Genomic DNA, 20,733 nt, shown 5'->3' with positions numbered 1-20,733 from the left:
ACGGATTTGTAAAATAAAAAATACATTCTTCATAGCAATGACGAAGTCTATCACATATTGTTATCGTAACATGTTCATAATGAAGTATGTCATGATTCAATCTCTTTCTCTGGCTATTCTAGTAATGATTTATTAAAATTGCTTCGACCTTAGTCTAGAAACTAATTACAAATATACTTATATGGCAATATTTTGTTTTTGTATTATTGGTTCAGTTTAAGAATTAATCATTAGCAGATCATTCTCTGTAGAATACTTTCTGGTGTATTGAATACGTTTAGAAACATAAACACCATGTGCAGGTGATAGTGGAATATTGTTCCATGGATATTGGAATCTTACAATGCAAAACCTCAAGTCATTCCGATTGTCATATCTAAGTGTCAGTTTGCCGTCAGTTCTATGTTTAGTAAAACATCCATATGTGAAACAGATTTCGATCACTTTGTGGTGTCAGTAATTTTTAATTCATTGGGATATCTCTAATCGAAATTTAAACGGTTGGTTGGAGGTCAATGTTTTAACGTCCCTCTCGAGAATTTTTCACTCCTAATGCTAGTTTTACAGATATAAGATATTGTGCCATACTGTCATTTAATTGTTTGTTTTTAGTGTTTGATTCCTCTTCTTTTCCGTGTAAAGCACCTTAGACTAATTTGTTTTATATAAGGCCTTATATAGATTCTATTCATCATCGTTGTTATTATTATCATCACATGAAGACGTCACATTTGTCGGTGAAGGGCTTCGAAATATAGGCCTATGCTAGGATCTTACGGGGTTTGAGCAGGGAAGGATCTTTATCGTGCGACGTCTGTTATGACACGTTCCTTGTTGTTTTTTTTGCGGTCTCATCTGGAGGACCGCCCCATTTTGTCGCCTATTATGACAAGCAAGTGGTACTGAGAACCTCTAGTAACTCGGATCCCCACGAATGTAAGTGAATATATATGACAGGAATCAACAGATAAGTAATGGTATGCCATGAAATGATAACAAAATTGTTCATTTTTCTTTCAATTATTTTATTTCAAAACAAGCGTTTATCAAAATGTAAAGTAATACCAAATGAGACAAAAGTATACGGCACATATTTGTAAGATGAATTGTCAAAAAATCAACAATGACAAAATAATGCAATAGAAAACAGTCAAAATGTTGGTAATTATACTTTGTGAGTTGCTGCCAAGATGAGGTAGGTTAGGATAGTTTACTCAACTAATGAGAACAAAACTTTGAATTTTTGTATGAATCAAGTTCAAACAAAATTTCATTCAGTTTCATTAGTGCATTTTGATAGTGATTCTTTATGTTTGTAACACGAGCCGAGCGTAAGGTGTTATCTTTACAGGTGTCAGCCGTTCCAATCGCCGAGAGGCTGTTTTGGATATTAGATATGACGTCATCTATAGCTTGTGTGCCTTCCGTTCCAGAGTTTTGGGTTTTCGTTAAGCTTTTTACTGTTTGTATTTCACGGAGGACGTCACACAGTTGTTGCTCCGTAACATTCCATTGATAACGAATCTATAAAATAATTCAAATCACATTAACTTGGTATACTACATACAGGACTTCAATCAAATCTCATGACATTGCCAGTCAAATAGTTGCATTCATATCATTCACACATGTCCAAGTAATTTCTCTCACCGATTGATTGAAAATATAAGCTGTCTCATGGTGATATACTTTGGGGTTACTAATCTGTATGAATATAAAACGTTTGTCAATAAAAAGCAATGACCACTTTAAAAGAAATTCCAAATCAAAGTACAGAAGAATATTCACACGTTCTAAAAATATTACTTACACCAGGTATCAAATTCGCAACACGACTTAGAAAAGTGGAGAGTATTTCTGCAGTTTGGCAGTCGTTCATTGTGTAGTTCACGGCTACCACGAAGTCTGTGAGATTTTGAATAATTTGTTTGGTTTCTTTTACGATGTTGAAATTTAGAGATTGCTGAATAGTAATCATTGGAGTAGGTGAAAATCTACACTGTGTGTTTCCTCCATCATGGACAGCAGAAATGGTTGTTTGTAAAGATTGCAGTTGTAAGCGGGCTGTTTGAAAGTGATGAGCAATTCTAGAAGCTTCGTTCTCCAAACCATACAAGTGTCCCCGATCTCGAACACTTACTTCTATTGTTTGCAGACCATTATCCGCAGAACAAATGATCGCCAGTAAAGTGTTGAATATCTCGTCATACTACAAGATGAACAAAATGATGAAGATTATCAGATGTCTTTATTGTTTGAATAATTCATGTTTAATATTTTGATTAGAATTTAAGATATGATGTCTATTTCTTTACTACTTACTTGAGAAAGTGTCATATTCATCTTCTTAACTTTGTTCATCAGTTGTTCGGAGGCAGCAAATAGTCCTGTTTTCTTCTACAATTAACAGATATTAACTATAACGGTTTGTTTTTTACCAATGCTGTGGTCAAATAATTTATTGGAAGGTTTTGAAATTTGTGATAGACAGTTTTTTTGCCATACTTTTCTGATTTCATACGTTAGATATGATTTTTTTTCTTTTGATAAGATGAATGAAGCTAAAGTTATACACCGTATTGCTAGTGTTTTTTAACAGTGAGACTATGGACACTCTGTAAATGTGACTCTATATTACACAGGTAAGAATTGCATCATTTCAACTTACGTATTCTCGAAGTGCAATTCCAACAAAATCAATGCTCCGTTCACTTAATGTAATAATATTATTCAGATTTATTAGTTTGTTCAGGGAGAACTTTTGATGATGAGCGTGAAACAATCTCTGAGATGGTTGGTGTCTGGAAATCAATTTCTGGATAAGGTGGCTTTGGGTTCTGGAGTTCAGATTTTGTATGTTTGTCGATAGAAGATCTTGCAGCTGGTTTCTCTCATAAATAGGCAAGGGTATCGTCATTTGTGGACAGAGAACGAAAACGCAAAAGAGTACGCCTTGAAGAAAATATGAAAAACATAAATACGAAAAGTCGTGCGAAAGTTTTTTTTTCTCTTACTATAATCCGTCTACTTATTGTTGTGAAAAATGATATATACATGGTTTGATAGATCTAATTCATACAAACCTAAAATCATTTTTTTTCTTTTGAGATATCGTATCTAGTGAACGATGGCTGTGAGGTTTGTGGTGATGGAGTATGTCTGGTCTTTATATACCAGTCTATAGTTGTTAAATCGAAACAGAAAGGATGGATTATAATATTCCCAGCTTGCAGGTTATTCATGGAAATTTTGATATCCCTTAATATTTCAACTGCAATTGTTAGTGTCATACCTGTATATTCCATATTAAATTCAATGTTAATTATATTTCTGTGGGCGTTGTTTATTCCTGAACATAAATGAAATAAGAAAACCGGTGTCACATGCATCCATTAAGGTTAATGATCATATGTTCGGAAGTGAGTATTGTTTGATCAGCAGAAAATAGTACATTGGTCGAAGGAGACAATTAATGTATCTTGCTGTGTGGAATCCATTTCCTGACCAATTGGTTGCAGTGTATGCTTTTTATCTATCATTATGTAAATGTGTACACAGCGTATATCTAACACAATGTACACTTAAACAGTCGGTGTTCTTCCTTTTGCAGCGAGATACTTCTATAGACATACACATTATTTCATATATTACAAGAATTGTTAATATCGATTTTGATTGTCTTCAACATACTTGTATTTTGTATACAATTCATGATAGTCTCGAGCAATTGACATTTTGTATCCCATGTAGAAGAGAATTTTACATGTTCATTTTGTTGGTCAAACTCTTAACAATCCTGTAATTTCTTTGTGAGGTTGTTTTACTTTCATTCAATAATTTTTCACTTATATTGAGACCAGATGTAGGTAAAGTGGGGTTATTTAACATGCCAACGCTTGTTGCGAAATATAACCACCATTTAAATGTAAGAAATCGAAAGAACCGTGATTCTCACATCTAAATACTGAGCATTTACCGAAGAAGCAATTACTCACTATATTTACCGTTTAAGTTTGATGCGGCAACAACACAATCAATCACAATATCAAGTATATATATCGTAATTCAAAGTGCTTTAGGTAAGATATAGGGCTCGTGGTGGGTGTCACCGGTCAACATGGGGTGCTTACTCTTCCTAAACACTTGATACCACCTTTGGTATGTCCAGGGCTCCATGTTTGACATTCTCTTACTTATATTGTTCCTAGGATTTATTAGATTGATCATTGTTATCTTCACTTGTTTACCAAATAGATCATGCACGCCCTTGTACGAAACAGTGTATAGAAAGGTGAATGTAAGGCGAAGATAACGAACAGTTATCAATCTCATAACTCCTATAAGCAATTCAAGATAAAGAGTTGGGCAAACATGGACCCCTGGATATACCAGAGGTGGGATCAGGTTCGTAGGAGGAGTAAGCATCCCCTGATCCGTAGTTAAAACCAGCGTGCCAAGAATAATTGTTTATCTTTACTACTGCCTTGGTAAATATGCATGTGAATATGGACATGGACTAAAATTTGAATAAATATGATCATTAATCGGTTTCTGGAAATTTTATTTTGATCTTTGTAATACTAAAAAAAGATGTTGTATCGACTGTTATTGTTTATCTTGACAAATATGTGTCGACTGTCTGCTTCATTGACAGTCAAGTATGACTCTTATAACTAGTTGTGCATATGATCTGTGATATTTGACAAAGAAAGTTTTTGGATTACAGATTACAATATAGGAATGTTTCCGTGTTTCAATTCAATTGATGAAGCAGTTCTTTATGCTGTCAAAAATCCCAGTCTTTATTTTTCATTGTATGATATGAAAAACGAATGAAGTGTTTGTGAAGGATTTTGAAATATTAAGGTAATAAATCATATACAACAAAACTTTTACAAAAAGAAATATTTCACTAAAATAAAGTTAAACAGCCTTGGCCTAGATACCGACATCAATGAATGAAAGTTGTAAAAAAAAAAGTATACTGATTACATACATCGTCAATCGCTTTATTGTTGTATGGTGTCAAGGATTCAAGGTTGTTAGTTTTATGTCCCATTAAGAAAGTTTAACTCATATTGAGAAGTCACACAAACTTGAACATATGCTTAGTGCTTGCAAGCATAGTAATGGGGGTTATATGTAACGTGTCAACATCTGCCACGATGCAAAACCTCCACTTTTAAGGTATATCCAAAAGAACCGTGGTTCTCAAATCTGAATGCCAAGCATTTAGTTACGTTACGTCTTAGGTTTGACGTTAGGTTTGGATGTTTGTTCCGAAATACAACACACCAATAGGAATATGTCCTTTTGTACTATTGTTGGCTTTAGAAAGGCCTTTGTTACTATTGATAATGAAATAGTTTGCAAATTTGTCTTCACTGACTAATTCAAATCATGCAGCTTTCAAATGTTTCAGTTTGAATATTATACGTCAAATGTTGTCTGATGTGTTTCATTACAATTGTAGGCCGTCTTTTACATACTGAGTTTCACTACGGATTATATGTACTCCATTTACGTGATCAAAATATAGGGCTCACAGCGGGTTTGACTAACCAATGTTTATACCTCCAGGGCACTTGGTCCCACCTCTGATTTGTTCAGGGTCGGTGTTTTCTCTACTCTTATATTGATAATTTTCATAGGACTGTTCGTTATCTTCGCCTTTCAGGAGATTGATAAATTTGTTTTCTTCACTTTTTCGTTAACGGCGTTTCATCTTAGCCTAGACCTGTTCGCTTTTGAGTACCATAGGGCGGCATCATCGTAGACCCTTTAACTTTTCACATTCCTTAATGGTAATCTAGTTTGTTTAACTATAGCAGGAAATCAACTTCAAAGATAGCATTCTTTAATAAACGTATCAAAACTTGATATTTTGACAGAAACTAGATTGAATTGGTATCAGAGAAAGATATGGTACGAGCTGATTTTAAGAAGGATAAAAAAGGGTTTTTGAAGAAATATATTAAAAGGAACATTTTCTTTGTATTACTCCTTATCTTTAAATGAATATCCTTCACTTTCAAGGGTTTTTGTCATATTCACTTAAACATCACCACTCTATTACTTATTTCTCTAACTATGAAATTGTAACACCATTGACTTAATTGGAAAGGGTTTTCATGGATGCCTCCTGTCGCAGAAAATAAAATTTTCCCAGTGATCAGATTTCCCGGGAAACCCAACTTTAGAGTTAGATTACTGAACTTGTAATCCACCTCTAGTTGAAAGAATTTTGAAGAAATGAACATAACATTTCACAATAGTCACTCATTCACAATATGCTATTCATGGGGAATAGAAAAGTTTCGCCTCAACGATGGAACGTTCTGAAGTCATATATACGATGCTACATAAACAATGATATCAACACCTCATGTTTTCAAGAGGCATTCTTAACATATATGAAAACAAATCATCAGAAAGTTGAATCAATTTAGATTTCCAATATCCTGTAGCATCATATATTAGGAAATTTCTGAATTGATAGTCTTTTGTGATTATAAAAAAATTCCAACCGGAAAAACATAATGGAGAAATTGCAGATCCTTTAATTTCTCATAGATACCGCTATCAACATTTGTATTTGTTTGAAGAATAAAGGCTGACAATTGCGAGACATTATCGCTAGTTAATATAGATAGCGGTACAAAGTTCACTCCAGGGGTGTGAGACAGATCATCAAAATAAGAAATTTTACCTTTATTTTCTATTTTCAGCTTATACAGATATAAATTTCAATGATGATTGAAAAAGCATTTAACTACGCTTTACATTGTTAGATGACCTATTTTTATATTTCTATGAGGCAGAATTTATTCAAAAGCTTCTACATAAGAGGAAAAATCTCTTTTTATGGCCTTCAACTCGACACTTAGATATATCAACAATGTTTTATCTATCAACAAAAATCATTTTCATTCATATGTCGATTCGATATATCCCCATGAACACAAAATAAAAGACATCACAGAGTCCTCTACAATTACTTCATAATTAGTTATTTCATTGAAAATAGACATTAACGGCAATCTAACAACTGTATGATAAACTGGATGATTTCAGATTCTCCATCATCAACTTCCCGTATTTATGTAGCAATACTCCCGTATCACCTGTATTGTGTTTATATCTCTCAACTGATTCGATACGCAAGACCTTGTTCTGCGAATCATAGGTTTTCAAATCAAGACAGGCTACTGTTAAGATGATGTTACCGGGGATTCAACTGTCTCGTTTAATGTCAGCATTTAGTAAATGCTATGGTCGCTATAACGATTTAGTTTGCCAATAGAGCATATAATTGGGTCAAATGTCAAACATGTTTCATACCGATTGTCAGGCCCTATTGGCACATGGATTCTGACTACGTATCACTCCGTTTACCTGATCAAGATATAGGGTTCACGACGGGTGTGACCGGTCGACAGGGGATGCTTACTCTTCCTACGCACCTGATCCCACCTCTGGTATATCTAGAGGTCCGTGTCTACCCAACTCTCTATTTTGTATTGCTTATAGCAGTTATGGGATTGATCACTGTTCGTTTTCGTCACCTTTTCATTCAGTTTTGATGACATCTAATGACAGTGGAGTTCTCTGACATTTTTTAAAACTTAAAGGCAAATTAAACCAACAAAAGAGAACATGTTTTATACATGAGGTTTGCAGAATCAGAATACTATGCTTTGATATGACTTTTTTGTAATCTGACACCAGATTCTTAGTGTTTGTTTATTTTATAGTCACTGCGATGACACCATTATGCTTATGTTATATATAGTCTATCTTATATCAATACAATTTGATGAATGAAAAGATCAAGGTAACAGTGATCAATCTCATAAATCGTATAAGAAATACAAAATAAAGAATTGGGCAAACACAGACCCCTGGATATACCAGAGATGATACCAGGTGCGTCTGAGTAAGCATTCCCTAGCAATCGGTCACGTAATCAAAGTCAGTGTGTAAAGAACGGCGTAATAAAGGGTAGAAAACACGTCAGACAGCATTTGAACCAATGGCAGGTTATATTGGAAAAGGAAATTGTTAGAAGGTCATAAAATGTGCGAAATGCTGACTTTAAAACGAAACTGTTGAAACCCCTGTAACATCCAACATTTTTGTCATTAACTTGCCTCGATTCAAAAACTGGCCATACGCAGAGCAAGATCTTGCGTATCAAATCAGTTGAGAATCTTTTTTATGCAATAATTCCACTTTGAACTTTCGAAACTGCAGTAAAACTCTGATATTGCGAATTTCTGTGGACACTCTGTAAAAATTCGCTATGAGCATAATTCGCTATACGCTTATAGTGAATTCATAATTCAAATGTAATGAATTCGTTACAAAACTGATTTGTTCTACATGTATATCAGTTGTATAAGAAAGCAGCAATCGATATACTTGCGTTTTATTGTCTCTAAGAGAAATTAAGCCTAATTTCGAGAAGACAAATTTTTATACAACAACTATACACACTGATTTATATATGATAATTTTTCTTGATGGATTTTTAAGTCACGAATGAACATGTCGAAAGAAAAATGTCAACAAAATTATGTACAATACATACAAACAGTCTATCGCATTTGTAATTTACTTGTTGCTTTACACAAAGAAAGGGGTGTATGATAAAATAAATGCAACCAAACTTCAAATTTAATTATCGAGAATAGGAAACACCGACAATATATTTGTTAAATGTATGTGTAAATATTGTTTTGCGTTAACAACCTCTTTTGAAAAAATACTAACAGAAATTCCGTAATAAGTGTGGATCTTTTATGGCAATGGAAGCGAATGTTAAAAATCACAAGTTTTAATGAAAAACATCGTTATAAAATTTGATTTTTACGTTCATTTTTAATTCAAGGGGAATAGAGATATACTTCGTTGTATCCGTAAATTCGCTATATCCGTGTTCGTTATAGATGGAGATTTTTCTATAGAATATATAAAGAATTCGCCGGGGAAATCGATTTCACTTCGTTATAGCCACAATTTCGCTATCTCCGTGTTCGATATATTCGAGTTTTACTGTAGTAGAGTTCTTAATTTGAAATACTTTTTGTTTGTGATGGTAACTCTATTATTAGTCAGTGTTTGTTAAACACCACTCTGATTCCACGCACAAGTACTCCGAAGTTGAAATAAAAAATATGCTAGAGTTCCTCATTGACAATATCTTCGTGGTCTTTGGTGATCAGGTCTTCCAACAGTCTGTTGGAATTCCCATGGGCACGATTTGTGCTCCTTTGTTAGCTGACCTGTTTTTATATTCATATGAAGCAGAATTTATTCAAAAACTTCTACGTGAGAAGAAAAAATCTCTTGCTGTGACCTTCAATTCGACTTTTAGATAGATCGATGACGTTTTGTCTATTAACAATGATAGCTTTCATTCATATGTCGATTTGATATATCCCTGTGAACTCGAAATAAAGGACACCACAGAGTCGTCCACTTCTGCTTCATACTTAGATATTTTATTGAAAGTAGACATTAACGGCAAACTGACAACTCAACTGTATGACAAACGGGATGATTTCAGCTTCTCCATCGTCAACTTCCCATATTTATGTAGCAATATTCCATTATCACCTTCATATGGTGTTTATATATCTCAATTAATTCGATATGCAAGAGCTTGCTCTGGGTATAATCAGTTTTTAAATCGAGGTAAGCTACTGACAAACAAGCTGATGGTACAGGGATTTCAACAGTCTCGATTGAAGTCAACATTTCGCAAATTCTATGGTAGTTATAACGATCTAGTTCGTCAATACAACCTCGCATTGGGTCAAATGCTGTCTGACGTGTTTCATACCGATTGTTAAACCGTTCTTGGCACACTGATTTTGACTGCGGATAACTCCGTTCAAATGATCAGGATATGGGGCTCACAGCGGGTGTGACCGTTCAACAGGGGATGCTTACTCCTCCTAAGCACCTGATCCCACCTCTGGTGTGTCCAGGGGTCCGTGTTTGCCCAACTAGCTATTTTGTATTGCTTATAGGAGTTATGAGATTGATCACTGTTCGTTATCTTCACCTAGCATGATAAATGCATTTATACATCGATAAAGTGTAAATTCCATTATTTTCAACAGTAAGCTGCATCATAGTGTATCTGGTTGATATGTAAGTCATTTTTAGAAAATAGAGGAGAGATATACCTATAAACATTTACATTCATTCATTCAAATATATATATCACAACAGGAACAAGCCACTGTCATTGCTGGCTGTTATCGGTATAGTATAGCAGTACATTCATATATATCTATAGTACATGTAGATTATGTAAATACGAAAGCGTGCACTCATACCTTCTTCTTCTTTTTTTTTTTTTTTTTTTTTTTACAACTTTCATTCATTGATTTCGGTATCTAGGCCAAGGCTGTTTAACTTTATTTTAGTGAAACATTTCTGTTTGTAAAAGATTTGGTGTATATGATTTATTACCTTAATATTTCAAAATCCTTCACAAACACTTTATTTCACAACATTAGGTGCTCTTTTTTATGCAAGGCGAAGATAAGAAACAGTGATCAATCTCATAACTCCTACAAGCAATACAGAATAGATAGTTGGGCAAACACGGACCTTTGGACATTTTATATCATACAACGACACTCTGTATTTGTAGTACAGATTTGTAAAAAAAAAAACATTCTTCATAACAATAACGAAGTCTATTACATATTGTTGGCGTAACTTGTTCATAATGAAGTGTGTCATAATGCAAACTCTTTCGCTGGCTAGGATATTTATCGTGTCAAGCCTGTTATAACACGGGCCTCGTTTTTTGCGGTCTCATTCAAGGGATGGCCCATTTAATAGCCTATTACGACAAGCAAGTGTCACTGAGACCTATTCTAACCCGGATCCCCATGAATGTAAGTGGATGTAGATGATAGCAATGGTATGCCATAAAATGATAACAAAATTGTGCTTTCAATTATTTTATTACAAAACAAGCGGTTATTCAAATGTAAAGTAATATCAAATTACACAAAAATATATGGGACATATTTGTAAGATAAATTATCAAAAAATCAGCAATGATAAGAATAATGCTATAGAAAACAGTCAAAATGTTAGTAATTATCCTTTGTGAGTTGCTGCCAAGATGAGGTAGGTTAGGTTATATTACTTTACTCTATTAATGGGAACAAAACTTTGAATTTTTGTATAAATGAAGTTCAAACAAAATGTCATTCAGTCTCATTAGTGCATTTTGATAGTGATTCTTTATGTTTGTAACACGAGCCGGGTGTAAAGTGTTTCCTTTACAGGCGTCAGCCGTTCCAAGCGCCGAGAGACTGTTTTGGATATTAGATATGACGTCATCTATAGCGTGTGTGCCTTCCGTTCCAGAGTTTTGAGTTTTCGTTAAGCTTTTTACTGTTTGTATTTCTTGGAGGACGTCACACAGTCGTTGCTCCGTAACGTTCCATTGAAAACGAATCTATAAAATAATACAAATCACATTAACTTGGTATACTACATACAGGACTTCAATCAAATCTCATGACATTGCCAGTCAAGTAGTTACATTAATATTATTCACACATGTTCAAGTAATTGCTCTCACCGACTGATTGAAAATATAAGCTGTCTCATGGTGATATATTTTGGAGTCGCTAATCTGTATAAATATATAAAACGTTTTGTCAATAGAAAGCAATGACCAGTTTAAAAGAAATTTCCAAATCAAAGTACAGAAGAATATTCACACGTACTAAAATATTACTTACACCAGGTATCAAATTCGCAGCACGACTTAGAAAAGTGGAGAGTATTTCTGCAGTTTGGCAGTCATTCATTGTGTAGTTCACGGCTACCACGAAGTCTGTGAGATTTTGAATAATTTGTTTGGTTTCTTTTACAATGTTGAAGTTTAGAGATTGCTGAATAGGAATCATTGGAGTAGGTGAAGATCTACACTGTGTGTTTCCTCCATCATGGACAGCAGAAATGGTTGTTTGTAAAGATTGCAGTTGTAAGCGGGCTGTTTGAAAGTGATGAGCAATTCTAGAAGCTTCGTTCCCCAATCCATACAAGTGTCCCCGATCTCGAACACTTACTTCCATTGTTTGCAGACCATTATCCGCAGAACAAATGATCGCCAGTAAAGTGTTGAGTATCTCGTCATACTACAAGATGAAAAAAATGATGAAGATCATCAGACCTCTTTATTGTTTGAATAACTCATGTTTAATATTTTGATTAGAATTTAAGGTATTCAATGTATAATGACCATATTTCATATCTAATAAATGGTTGGTGAAATGTTTGTTATCATGGTATCATTTTGAAGGGTTCATCAAATAAAAATAATCCACCATAGGAATTTTCAAACTTTTGTCTATTGTTTGATTTATTTCACCTAGAATTTAACATTGAAGTATATGGGAAAAGCATGTTTTATTACAATATTTTAAAAAGAAATTATATTTTCATACAAATCACTTGGTAAAAAGTTACAAACACTTTCTATTAGTGAAAATATGAAATAAAATTAATTATTGACCACACACATTTTTAGAAAATTTAGATTTTTCTTATTTTTACAAAGGGCAGACAACTCTTCCAAAAAATCTTAAGTGCAAAAAGGTCAGCTTCTAATCATTTACCAGTCATGTGAATTTCATCTGCTTCACGTTCATCATTATTTACAATAAACTTTTATATTGATCAAAATCCTTCAAAAGTGTTCATTATCCTTTCACTATACATGCTTACCTTAAGATATGATGTCTATTTTTTACTACTTACTTGAGAAAGTGTCATATTCATCTTCTTAACATTGTTCATCAGTTGTTCGGAGGCAGCAAATAGTCCTGTTTTCTTCTACAATTAACAGATATTAACTATAACGGGTTTTTTTTTTTACCATTGCTGTGGTCAAATTATTTATTGGAAGGTTTTGAAATTTGTGATAGACAGTTTTTTTGCCATACTTTTCTGATTTCATACGTTAGATATGAATTTCTTCTTTCGCTAAGATGAATGAAGCTAAAGTTATATACCGTATTGCTAGTGTTTTTAACAGTGAGACCATGGACACCCTGTAAATGTGACTCTATATTACGCAGGTAAGAATTGCATCATTTCAACTTACGTATTCTCGAAGTGCAATTCCAACAAAATCAATGCTCCGTTCACTTAATGTAATAATATTATTCAAATTTATTAGTTTGTTCAGGGAGAACTTTTGATGATGAGCGTAAAACAATCTTTGAGACGGTTGATGTCTGGAAATCAATCCCTGGTTAAGGTGGCTTGGCGTTCTGGAGTTCAGATTTTGTATGTTTGTCGATAGAAGATCTTGCAGCTGGTTTCTCTCATTAATAGGCAAGGGTATCGTCATGTGTGGACAGAGAACGAAAACGCAAAAGAGTACGCCTTGAAGAAAATATGAAAAACATAAATACGAAAAGTCGTGCGAAAGGTTTTTTTTTCTCTTACTATAATCCGTCTACTTATTATTGTGAACTATGATGAATACATGATTTGATAGATCTAATTCATACAAACCTAAAATCATTTTTCTTTTCTTTTGAGATCTCGTATCTAGTGAACGATGGCTGTGAGGTTTCTGATGATGGAGTATGTCTGGTCTTTATATACCAGTCTATAGTAAAAAACTGTTGTTAAATCGAAACAGAAAGGATGGATTATAATATTCCCAGCTTGCAGGTTATTCATGGAAATTTTGATATCCCTTAATATTTCAGCTGCAATTGTTAGTGTCATACCTGTATATTCCATATTAAATTCAATGTTAATTATATTTATGTGGGCGTTGTTTATTCTTGAACATAAATGGAATAAGAAATTCGGTGTCACATGCATCCATTAAGGTTAATGATCATATGTTCGGAAGTGGGCATTGTTTGATCAGAAAAAAAATAGTACATTGGTCGAAGGAGACAATTAATGTGTCTTGCTGTGTGGAATCCATTTCTTGACCAATTGGTTGCAGTATATTCTTTTTATCTATCATGTAAATTTGTACACAGCGTATATCTAACACAATGTACACTTAAACAGTGGGTGTTCTTCCTTTTGGAGAGAGATACTTGTATAGACTTATACATTATTTATGTACAAGAAATGTTAATATCGATTTTGATTGTCTTCAACATACTTGTATTTTGTATACAATTCATGATAGTCTCGAGCAATTGACATTTTGTATCCCATGTAGAAGAGAATTTTACATGTTCATTTTGTTGGTCAAACTCTTAACAATCCTGTAATTTCTTTGTGAGGTTGTTTTACTTTCATTCAATAATTTTTCACTTATATTGAGACCAGATGTAGGTAAAGTGGGGTTATTTAACATGCCAACGCTTGTTGCGAAATATAACCACCATTTAAATGTAAGAAATCGAAAGAACCGTGATTCTCACATCTAAATACTGAGCATTTACCGAAGAAGCAATTACTCACTATATTTACCGTTTAAGTTTGATGCGGCAACAACACAATCAATCACAATATCAAGTATATATATCGTAATTCAAAGTGCTTTAGGTAAGATATAGGGCTCGTGGTGGGTGTCACCGGTCAACATGGGGTGCTTACTCTTCCTAAACACTTGATACCACCTTTGGTATGTCCAGGGCTCCATGTTTGACATTCTCTTACTTATATTGTTCCTAGGATTTATTAGATTGATCATTGTTATCTTCACTTGTTTACCAAATAGATCATGCACGCCCTTGTACGAAACAGTGTATAGAAAGGTGAATGTAAGGCGAAGATAACGAACAGTTATCAATCTCATAACTCCTATAAGCAATTCAAGATAAAGAGTTGGGCAAACATGGACCCCTGGATATACCAGAGGTGGGATCAGGTTCGTAGGAGGAGTAAGCATCCCCTGATCCGTAGTTAAAACCAGCGTGCCAAGAATAATTGTTTATCTTTACTACTGCCTTGGTAAATATGCATGTGAATATGGACATGGACTAAAATTTGAATAAATATGATCATTAATCGGTTTCTGGAAATTTTATTTTGATCTTTGTAATACTAAAAAAAGATGTTGTATCGACTGTTATTGTTTATCTTGACAAATATGTGTCGACTGTCTGCTTCATTGACAGTCAAGTATGACTCTTATAACTAGTTGTGCATATGATCTGTGATATTTGACAAAGAAAGTTTTTGGATTACAGATTACAATATAGGAATGTTTCCGTGTTTCAATTCAATTGATGAAGCAGTTCTTTATGCTGTCAAAAATCCCAGTCTTTATTTTTCATTGTATGATATGAAAAACGAATGAAGTGTTTGTGAAGGATTTTGAAATATTAAGGTAATAAATCATATACAACAAAACTTTTACAAAAAGAAATATTTCACTAAAATAAAGTTAAACAGCCTTGGCCTAGATACCGACATCAATGAATGAAAGTTGTAAAAAAAAAAGTATACTGATTACATACATCGTCAATCGCTTTATTGTTGTATGGTGTCAAGGATTCAAGGTTGTTAGTTTTATGTCCCATTAAGAAAGTTTAACTCATATTGAGAAGTCACACAAACTTGAACATATGCTTAGTGCTTGCAAGCATAGTAATGGGGGTTATATGTAACGTGTCAACATCTGCCACGATGCAAAACCTCCACTTTTAAGGTATATCCAAAAGAACCGTGGTTCTCAAATCTGAATGCCAAGCATTTAGTTACGTTACGTCTTAGGTTTGACGTTAGGTTTGGATGTTTGTTCCGAAATACAACACACCAATAGGAATATGTCCTTTTGTACTATTGTTGGCTTTAGAAAGGCCTTTGTTACTATTGATAATGAAATAGTTTGCAAATTTGTCTTCACTGACTAATTCAAATCATGCAGCTTTCAAATGTTTCAGTTTGAATATTATACGTCAAATGTTGTCTGATGTGTTTCATTACAATTGTAGGCCGTCTTTTACATACTGAGTTTCACTACGGATTATATGTACTCCATTTACGTGATCAAAATATAGGGCTCACAGCGGGTTTGACTAACCAATGTTTATACCTCCAGGGCACTTGGTCCCACCTCTGATTTGTTCAGGGTCGGTGTTTTCTCTACTCTTATATTGATAATTTTCATAGGACTGTTCGTTATCTTCGCCTTTCAGGAGATTGATAAATTTGTTTTCTTCACTTTTTCGTTAACGGCGTTTCATCTTAGCCTAGACCTGTTCGCTTTTGAGTACCATAGGGCGGCATCATCGTAGACCCTTTAACTTTTCACATTCCTTAATGGTAATCTAGTTTGTTTAACTATAGCAGGAAATCAACTTCAAAGATAGCATTCTTTAATAAACGTATCAAAACTTGATATTTTGACAGAAACTAGATTGAATTGGTATCAGAGAAAGATATGGTACGAGCTGATTTTAAGAAGGATAAAAAAGGGTTTTTGAAGAAATATATTAAAAGGAACATTTTCTTTGTATTACTCCTTATCTTTAAATGAATATCCTTCACTTTCAAGGGTTTTTGTCATATTCACTTAAACATCACCACTCTATTACTTATTTCTCTAACTATGAAATTGTAACACCATTGACTTAATTGGAAAGGGTTTTCATGGATGCCTCCTGTCGCAGAAAATAAAATTTTCCCAGTGATCAGATTTCCCGGGAAACCCAACTTTAGAGTTAGATTACTGAACTTGTAATCCACCTCTAGTTGAAAGAATTTTGAAGAAATGAACATAACATTTCACAATAGTCACTCATTCACAATATGCTATTCATGGGGAATAGAAAAGTTTCGCCTCAACGATGGAACGTTCTGAAGTCATATATACGATGCTACATAAACAATGATATCAACACCTCATGTTTTCAAGAGGCATTCTTAACATATATGAAAACAAATCATCAGAAAGTTGAATCAATTTAGATTTCCAATATCCTGTAGCATCATATATTAGGAAATTTCTGAATTGATAGTCTTTTGTGATTATAAAAAAATTCCAACCGGAAAAACATAATGGAGAAATTGCAGATCCTTTAATTTCTCATAGATACCGCTATCAACATTTGTATTTGTTTGAAGAATAAAGGCTGACAATTGCGAGACATTATCGCTAGTTAATATAGATAGCGGTACAAAGTTCACTCCAGGGGTGTGAGACAGATCATCAAAATAAGAAATTTTACCTTTATTTTCTATTTTCAGCTTATACAGATATAAATTTCAATGATGATTGAAAAAGCATTTAACTACGCTTTACATTGTTAGATGACCTATTTTTATATTTCTATGAGGCAGAATTTATTCAAAAGCTTCTACATAAGAGGAAAAATCTCTTTTTATGGCCTTCAACTCGACACTTAGATATATCAACAATGTTTTATCTATCAACAAAAATCATTTTCATTCATATGTCGATTCGATATATCCCCATGAACACAAAATAAAAGACATCACAGAGTCCTCTACAATTACTTCATAATTAGTTATTTCATTGAAAATAGACATTAACGGCAATCTAACAACTGTATGATAAACTGGATGATTTCAGATTCTCCATCATCAACTTCCCGTATTTATGTAGCAATACTCCCGTATCACCTGTATTGTGTTTATATCTCTCAACTGATTCGATACGCAAGACCTTGTTCTGCGAATCATAGGTTTTCAAATCAAGACAGGCTACTGTTAAGATGATGTTACCGGGGATTCAACTGTCTCGTTTAATGTCAGCATTTAGTAAATGCTATGGTCGCTATAACGATTTAGTTTGCCAATAGAGCATATAATTGGGTCAAATGTCAAACATGTTTCATACCGATTGTCAGGCCCTATTGGCACATGGATTCTGACTACGTATCACTCCGTTTACCTGATCAAGATATAGGGTTCACGACGGGTGTGACCGGTCGACAGGGGATGCTTACTCTTCCTACGCACCTGATCCCACCTCTGGTATATCTAGAGGTCCGTGTCTACCCAACTCTCTATTTTGTATTGCTTATAGCAGTTATGGGATTGATCACTGTTCGTTTTCGTCACCTTTTCATTCAGTTTTGATGACATCTAATGACAGTGGAGTTCTCTGACATTTTTTAAAACTTAAAGGCAAATTAAACCAACAAAAGAGAACATGTTTTATACATGAGGTTTGCAGAATCAGAATACTATGCTTTGATATGACTTTTTTGTAATCTGACACCAGATTCTTAGTGTTTGTTTATTTTATAGTCACTGCGATGACACCATTATGCTTATGTTATATATAGTCTATCTTATATCAATACAATTTGATGAATGAAAAGATCAAGGTAACAGTGATCAATCTCATAAATCGTATAAGAAATACAAAATAAAGAATTGGGCAAACACAGACCCCTGGATATACCAGAGATGATACCAGGTGCGTCTGAGTAAGCATTCCCTAGCAATCGGTCACGTAATCAAAGTCAGTGTGTAAAGAACGGCGTAATAAAGGGTAGAAAACACGTCAGACAGCATTTGAACCAATGGCAGGTTATATTGGAAAAGGAAATTGTTAGAAGGTCATAAAATGTGCGAAATGCTGACTTTAAAACGAAACTGTTGAAACCCCTGTAACATCCAACATTTTTGTCATTAACTTGCCTCGATTCAAAAACTGGCCATACGCAGAGCAAGATCTTGCGTATCAAATCAGTTGAGAATCTTTTTTATGCAATAATTCCACTTTGAACTTTCGAAACTGCAGTAAAACTCTGATATTGCGAATTTCTGTGGACACTCTGTAAAAATTCGCTATGAGCATAATTCGCTATACGCTTATAGTGAATTCATAATTCAAATGTAATGAATTCGTTACAAAACTGATTTGTTCTACATGTATATCAGTTGTATAAGAAAGCAGCAATCGATATACTTGCGTTTTATTGTCTCTAAGAGAAATTAAGCCTAATTTCGAGAAGACAAATTTTTATACAACAACTATACACACTGATTTATATATGATAATTTTTCTTGATGGATTTTTAAGTCACGAATGAACATGTCGAAAGAAAAATGTCAACAAAATTATGTACAATACATACAAACAGTCTATCGCATTTGTAATTTACTTGTTGCTTTACACAAAGAAAGGGGTGTATGATAAAATAAATGCAACCAAACTTCAAATTTAATTATCGAGAATAGGAAACACCGACAATATATTTGTTAAATGTATGTGTAAATATTGTTTTGCGTTAACAACCTCTTTTGAAAAAATACTAACAGAAATTCCGTAATAAGTGTGGATCTTTTATGGCAATGGAAGCGAATGTTAAAAATCACAAGTTTTAATGAAAAACATCGTTATAAAATTTGATTTTTACGTTCATTTTTAATTCAAGGGGAATAGAGATATACTTCGTTGTATCCGTAAATTCGCTATATCCGTGTTCGTTATAGATGGAGATTTTTCTATAGAATATATAAAGAATTCGCCGGGGAAATCGATTTCACTTCGTTATAGCCACAATTTCGCTATCTCCGTGTTCGATATATTCGAGTTTTACTGTAGTAGAGTTCTTAATTTGAAATACTTTTTGTTTGTGATGGTAACTCTATTATTAGTCAGTGTTTGTTAAACACCACTCTGATTCCACGCACAAGTACTCCGAAGTTGAAATAAAAAATATGCTAGAGTTCCTCATTGACAATATCTTCGTGGTCTTTGGTGATCAGGTCTTCCAACAGTCTGTTGGAATTCCCATGGGCACGATTTGTGCTCCTTTGTTAGCTGACCTGTTTTTATATTCATATGAAGCAGAATTTATTCAAAAACTTCTACGTGAGAAGAAAAAATCTCTTGCTGTGACCTTCAATTCGACTTTTAGATAGATCGATGACGTTTTGTCTATTAACAATGATAGCTTTCATTCATATGTCGATTTGATATATCCCTGTGAACTCGAAATAAAGGACACCACAGAGTCGTCCACTTCTGCTTCATACTTAGATATTTTATTGAAAGTAGACATTAACGGCAAACTGACAACTCAACTGTATGACAAACGGGATGATTTCAGCTTCTCCATCGTCAACTTCCCATATTTATGTAGCAATATTCCATTATCACCTTCATATGGTGTTTATATATCTCAATTAATTCGATATGCAAGAGCTTGCTCTGGGTATAATCAGTTTTTAAATCGAGGTAAGCTACTGACAAACAAGCTGATGGTACAGGGATTTCAACAGTCTCGATTGAAGTCAACATTTCGCAAATTCTATGGTAGTTATAACGATCTAGTTCGTCAATACAACCTCGCATTGGGTCAAATGCTGTCTGACGTGTTTCATACCGATTGTTAAACCGTTCTTGGCACACTGATTTTGACTGCGGATAACTCCGTTCAAATGATCAGGATATGGGGCTCACAGCGGGTGTGACCGTTCAACAGGGGATGCTTACTCCTCCTAAGCACCTGATCCCACCTCTGGTGTGTCCAGGGGTCCGTGTTTGCCCAACTAGCTATTTTGTATTGCTTATAGGAGTTATGAGATTGATCACTGTTCGTTATCTTCACCTAGCATGATAAATGCATTTATACATCGATAAAGTGTAAATTCCATTATTTTCAACAGTAAGCTGCATCATAGTGTATCTGGTTGATATGTAAGTCATTTTTAGAAAATAGAGGAGAGATATACCTATAAACATTTACATTCATTCATTCAAATAACAGTGCGACATTTAACTCTGGACAC

General features: G+C 34.0%; 1 protein-coding gene across 1 annotated transcript in view; it reads right to left on the bottom strand.

The window, feature by feature from the left end:
• LOC125646845 (uncharacterized) overlaps window positions 1–20,733 on the bottom strand; it is a 44,913-nt gene that overhangs the window by 7,652 nt on the left and 16,528 nt on the right. The window contains exons 18-21 of the mRNA XM_056142040.1: window positions 12,799–12,873; window positions 12,108–12,176; window positions 2,323–2,397; window positions 2,141–2,209 (exon numbers count right to left, since the gene is read on the bottom strand). Of these exons, the coding sequence (XP_055998015.1) occupies window positions 2,141–2,209; window positions 2,323–2,397; window positions 12,108–12,176; window positions 12,799–12,873 (288 nt within the window). The remainder of the gene's footprint in view (window positions 1–2,140; window positions 2,210–2,322; window positions 2,398–12,107; window positions 12,177–12,798; window positions 12,874–20,733) is intronic.

Source organism: Ostrea edulis, chromosome 6 (assembly GCF_947568905.1).
Source record: "Ostrea edulis chromosome 6, xbOstEdul1.1, whole genome shotgun sequence".
NCBI classification, from domain to species: domain Eukaryota; kingdom Metazoa; phylum Mollusca; class Bivalvia; order Ostreida; family Ostreidae; genus Ostrea; species Ostrea edulis.
This window is presented reverse-complemented; position numbering and strand designations above follow the sequence as displayed.